We start from the raw sequence: 6220 nt of genomic DNA, 5'->3' as shown, positions 1-6220 counted from the left end.
ATTAGTTTTCAAGGAACCAACTTAGGGAAAACGTATTGGTTGTGGATAGTGATGCATTGTGATTTTAGGATCATTGCTATTATGCAAATTGAAATAACTTGGATAATGTGATTGAGTTGTTATATATTCTAAAGCTGTCCATTTCAAGGAGAAACAAGGATTGGTTCACATAGATGATAAAAATCCAAATTAGATGAGAGGCATTCACATGTGATTGATAAAGAAGCAACCATATTCGCTAAACCAATGTATGCTTTACAGTGCCAACCCTAGAGTTTGATATCTTCAATAACTCCATAAGGAACTTTTGCTCTTCATCTTTACTATATGGTGATGTATTTTGCTTTACTCTTATGGTACATATTCATGACATAATAAAACAAGTTTGGGCTTTATTTATCATTTATAGGCAGCCATAACTTTGAGTGTAAATACCATACATCATATCCCCATAGGTTCTTTAGAATTTTGCTGAGTTTTTAAGGGTGTGTTAGGTATCTCGTTAGCAAAATGACATTGATTTTATGGGATTATGACGTTGATTTTATGGGATTATGACATTGATGCAGGCATGCATCTTTATAGTATATCAAAATAAATGATACCAAGATATCTGCATTAAATTGTTTTCAACTAATATGACTGAATTTGCAAAACACTATGGTTTAATTTGTCATGCATGCTTGCATTGAGGTAATACTTAAGTTGTTTTTAAGTTAATCATTTAGTATCTCTAATGATTTAGTAATTGAATTTAACATCAAAAACAGATTCACACAGTTATGATGGATAAGAGTTGGATTGAGAAACCAATTAGATCAAAGGAGTTCTTGGATGGGGTGGTGCAATTTTTGGATTTCGCCTTTTCAAATGTACCTATAAATGATCAAATTCCATGTCCTTGTATTACATGTGGATTTCTTAAAATGGGTAATAGAATTGAAGTGTTTAGTCATCTACTTCAAAAAGGGTTTCCCAGAAAGTACACATTTTGGTACATGCATGGGGAAAAGCATGTGCAAGATAATGTTGAAACTATAGCCCAACCACAAGAAGAGTGGGTTAGACAATATCCAATGCAGGATATGTTAGATGATGTTTTTGGCATCTTTGATGATAGTGGAATTCAAGATTCCGGCCACTCAAATATACCAAATGATGACCAACCTAGGGGTGATGCAAGTAAAGTCCAACAAGAAAAAATAAAAGAGCAATTAGGTGATGGAAATGAAGAATTGTACCCTGGTTGTAAAAAATATAGTAAAATATCATTCATTGTTCTATTGTATCATATAAAAGTCTTATGTAGTGCAACTGACAAAACATTTTCTATGATCATTGATCTTTTAAATGATGCTTTTCCCCATGCTAAACTCCCAGCATCTTTATACGAGGCAAAAAAGTTGATTAAGAAGTTAGGTTTAAGCTATGAAAAGATTCATGCATGTCCGAACAATTGCATGTTATATTGGGGTTCATTGGAAGACAAGAAGAGAGATAATTGTAAGATTTGCAATGCATCTAGGTGGAAATCTAATGGAAATATTAGTGGTGCAAATGATATAGTGGTTGGCCAAAATAAAAAATATATACCAGCAAAGGTCTTACGGTACTTCCCACTTATACCAAGATTGCAAAGACTATACATGTGTTCTAAAACTGCAGAGCTTTTGAAATGGCATGGAAGGAGTTTGACAAAATGTATCCGGACTTTGCTTTAGATTCTCGTAATATACGGCTTGCATTAGCTACAGATGGTTTCAATCCATTTGGAACTTTAAGTTCTAATAATAGCATTTGGCCTGTGATGTTGTATGCTTACAATTATCCTCCATGGTACTGTATGAAGCAAACTTCTCTCATAATGTCGATGATAATTCCTGGTCCTAAGATGCCTGGCAATAGTATTGATGTTTACTTGCAGCCCCTAGTTTCAGAGTTACAAAAATTGTGGAAAGGAGTGGAAGCTTATGATTCCTCTACAAAAGAATCATTTCAAATGCGTGCATCATTGTTTTGTACTATTAGTGACTTCCCAGGTCTAGACAACTTATCTGGATGGAACACTCATACATCACTTGCTTGTCCATCATGTAATTTTGATACAGAGTCTAAATGGCTAAAGTTTGGCGGAAAATATTGCTTCATGGGACATCGTCGATATTTACCACTAGATCATAATTGAAACTCTTCAGGAGAAATTGAAACTCGAAAAATGCAAGCAATTCAGGTTTGGCATTTGGAAAAAACTAAAAAAGTTATTGTGGAACTCAATGGTTATGGACAAGGCAATGACAATGGCTCAAACTTACTTGTGAGGTTTCTTGGTAAACTAGCTCAAAACTCAACAATTTGTCCTATTTATGTTAAAAGATGGGATTGGATGTCAAAGGATAATAGATACCAACAATGGAAATATATTGAGGTAATTATTTAAAAAATTTGCAATTTTAATAATTTTTTCCTATTGTCATTGAAAATTGACTAGCGTATTTAATAATGTGTGAAGGAAAATTTTGAGTTTGATTATGTTGCTGGAGTCAAATGGGCTATGAGTACTCTAGGTGAAAGATGGAGGGCCTATAAATATAGGTTAAGGTGTAAGTATTTCTATCCTAATAAAAGTAAGGAAGACATACTTGCTAATCCTCCTCCAGGTTTAGATTGTGCTGATTGGACTGCATTTGTGCATCATTATAAGGAGGATAAGATGAAGGTAAACATTATGTTGTGAAGTATTTAATTTCTCCAAGACTTGTATTTTTTTAATATAATGACTACAATGTTTGGCAATTGTAGAAACAAAGTTTGGCGAACACTAGAAGTCGCAAAAATCTTAAAGTTTCCCATGCTGGTGGTAGTATGAGCAATGCAAGGAGAGGTCGTCAAATGGTAAGTTGTCCTAGGTAATTGTATTATTGTAAAGAATGAAGTTTTGTGAATGTAAAAACTTATGTTTCATTGGTTGTGTTAGGAGCTAAAATTGCAAAGACCTGTATGTCGTGGTGAGGTTGTTTTGTCAACTTTATTGAAGAAGGATGGAAGCTATGTAAGCGAAGAAGGAAAAACTCTAGCTGTAAGTAATTTAAAGTCTTTTCATACATGATGTGTTACATATGTCCTAAAAAGTGTATCATTTTTAGAACCATTTCCTAAGTTGTGAAATGGATAATGGTATGCAGTTAGTTAGGTAGGCAAACGCATAATATCATTTTGTCCTTTCTGATTCTATTGATGCAATTTTCCATTATAGGTTACTGCCATGCAATTTGCATTTTGCCACTATATAAATTATTAATTTCTTGTTATTTAATAGGATAAAATATCAGAGCATTTACCTCAAGATCAAGAAAATGTCACTACTTCAGGTGTTTCATCAAAGGTATTTGCTCATCCTAATGATGCAATTGGAAAAGCATATGGAGCTGAACATTCAGGTCGAGTGCATGGTTTGGGCACTGGTATTTGTCCCTCCAGTGTTTTTGGAACGTCTAGACATTTTACTGGTTTTTTGAATTCTAGTGGCTCTAGTCAACATGTTGAAGACTTGAAGAAATATGTACAAACTTTAGAAGTAAAACTATCAGGGTATGAAGAGACCAAGGAGCAACTTGCACATACTCAGAATCGTTTGGCTACTCTTGAGAAGTTTCTAGTCGAAAAATTTGGTAGTGAGTTAACCACTTTCGCTCGTGATGTTCCACCATCTTAGATATGGTTTCTTAAAATTCATGAACTTATATGATCATAACATTTTGCATTTTGTGTTTATCAGCATTTTTGAATGTTAAACATTTGGTAATTGTATAAGATTCAATTTTATTATTATTAGCTAGCAAATATTTAATTTTATTATAAATTTACCATTATATTATTGAAAATAAAGATTGTGAGACAATGACACATTTGGATCATGAGAGGAGTATGTAAGAAAGTAACTTTAAATAAATTTAATTAGCCACGGATGTATTGTGGAAAAATAAGCAACTTAGCCACGGTTGTGGTGTGGCAAAATCAGAAACTTAGCCACGGTTTGACTGTAGCTGAATTAAACAGACTGTGGCTAAATAGATGTTACCACATTTCACAGAAGTGTAGCGAAATAACATAATGACCGTGGCTAATTTTTAGCAACACCATTCCTTGCCACAATGACATTAAGTGTGGCCACTCAATCTAGCTACAGTTTTTCCCCACTTTAGCCACGGTTTCAACCGTGGCTAACAGAAAGTTTTATTGTAGTGCTATTGGGGGAGACCCCTATTTATAGTGGGTGACGTGCCTCTAGAGGGTACTGTTGGCATGACCGACTATTATGGCCTGTCGAGTACTGTGTTTCCCATATCAGGCAGCTTTGACATGGTCATACTCTGTGTATAGTTGACTTGTAACTTGTGGCAGGTCTAATAGTCGTATTGTAGTATGTCAGAGTAGGTGAGATTGCAGTTGGCATGATAGTGCATTGTTGGCGGTGTGTCAGATGAGAAATGATCCTAACTCAGACATAGGATGTCCGATATGAGGGGAATGATTTCGGCTAAGCCCTTTGATTGGTTATACCTGGTCTTTGCTCCGTCAGAGGGGAGGCCGTCCCGGGCAGCCAAGACATTCAGATGATCGGGATGGAACAATGACTAATATATTGTTTATTGTTTATTTGCATTACTTATATTTAAAATTAATGATAGTTAAATATAAATGACAGATGATACAATGATAGTGTAAAAAATTCTTATACCATAATTACATACATCTCTTTTCTCATAAACTCTTCTAGTAACTAGTTACAGTAGAATATATACGATAGTTATTGAAAAAAATAAATAGATCTAACACGGTACATAACAAACTCAACAAACCAAACTAAATGATTGTAACGTTAACCAATTTCTTAAGCAATTTCACATTTAATTCATTTTCTAGAAAACAATTTCGTTCTTATTTAATTGCCATTATCATAATTCAAAATAATATTACTTATCAATTATGTTTCTATGTCATTATTGTGAAGAGAAATAGTTGTGAAATAAAGTTGGGACATGAATTGAGAAATGCATATTCGGAAAACACTAATAATTTTGTTAAAGAATCTAATTATATCTTTGGTTTTTGTAAAAACACTAGGACATTGCATACAGTTGGAAAAATAGATAATGTTGCCTCCTATTTAAGAAATAGACTGATATACGGATTAAGAATTTGAATGAGATTAGCATCTCAACCTATTAGTTTCAAACATCTATAATAATAGATAATAAAAAATTATTCATTATGCATGTATGTAATTAATATTGCACTGATCATTAAACTAGTTAGAATATTGATATAGTTATATAGTAGTTCAAATGGTGGTTTATTAATTATACGGCATACCAGTGAAGTTAAATATATATATTATACTGACATTAATGTTAAAAATTAATAAAGAAGATGACAAATACTTTTATTTAAAACATTTGTTATAACAAAATATATGATTTGGTGGTAGATCATGTTTGAGAAGTATAAGCAAATGTAATAATGACGTGTTTCATCCCACATAATAATATTTTGATAAAAATGAAGTCACTTTTATAAATAAAATATAATTTTAAATAAAAATCAGTAGATATAACTTATACAGTTTAAATAAAAATCGGTTGATATGACTGGTTTGACCTTAATATAACTTGTGTCATATCTATATCAAAACTAATTTATCAGTTTAATTGGTCTGTACTGTAAGATTTTTATAGCACTAGGTAAAGGAGAGGTTAGGTAGTATAGTGTCCACTCATCAATACCCTCATATTTTCGTACATAATTACTCATCCCTATACCTCCCCCATTTAACGGGTAAACCCCTTCCCGGTGGTGTGTAAATTTTGGTATGTAGAATTATTGATTCGGTCCTATTGATATCTCTATTTCACAGTTGGTAATAATCAAATATATATAACAATAAGGAAAGCCAGATATGGAACGTAGTAGAAGAATTTTATCTCCAGCTACACCCAACCTTGGCTAAACCCAATTCAGTCAAATTAAGATTTTTAACCATAGTAACCAAACCCAACAATAGTTTTAGACCCAACTTTTGATTTTGGAAAACCATACAGACTATGTAAATTCCTTAGGGGATTAATTTTGATTCTCATCTATCACAAAGTATAAATTCAACCTTTTCATCACACTAATGGATGATTAATTAAATCTCTTTACTTTTTATTTCCTCTATCTA

The 6220-nt window shown here is 32.7% G+C and overlaps 2 protein-coding genes across 2 annotated transcripts; both read left to right on the top strand.

The window, feature by feature from the left end:
- Positions 786-2185, top strand: LOC109342410. Its single transcript, XM_019580400.1, has 2 exons — positions 786-1609; positions 1666-2185. Exons 1-2 carry the CDS (start codon positions 786-788, stop codon positions 2183-2185), a joined length of 1344 nt encoding a protein of 447 aa, XP_019435945.1.
- Positions 2194-3792, top strand: LOC109342599. The gene is made up of 5 exons (XM_019580549.1): positions 2194-2425; positions 2510-2716; positions 2800-2892; positions 2975-3076; positions 3317-3792. Exons 1-5 carry the CDS (start codon positions 2216-2218, stop codon positions 3710-3712), a joined length of 1008 nt encoding a protein of 335 aa, XP_019436094.1. The 5' UTR covers positions 2194-2215; the 3' UTR covers positions 3713-3792.

Source organism: Lupinus angustifolius, chromosome LG03 (assembly GCF_001865875.1).
Source record: "Lupinus angustifolius cultivar Tanjil chromosome LG03, LupAngTanjil_v1.0, whole genome shotgun sequence".
Lineage (NCBI taxonomy): Eukaryota > Viridiplantae > Streptophyta > Magnoliopsida > Fabales > Fabaceae > Lupinus > Lupinus angustifolius.
This window is presented reverse-complemented; position numbering and strand designations above follow the sequence as displayed.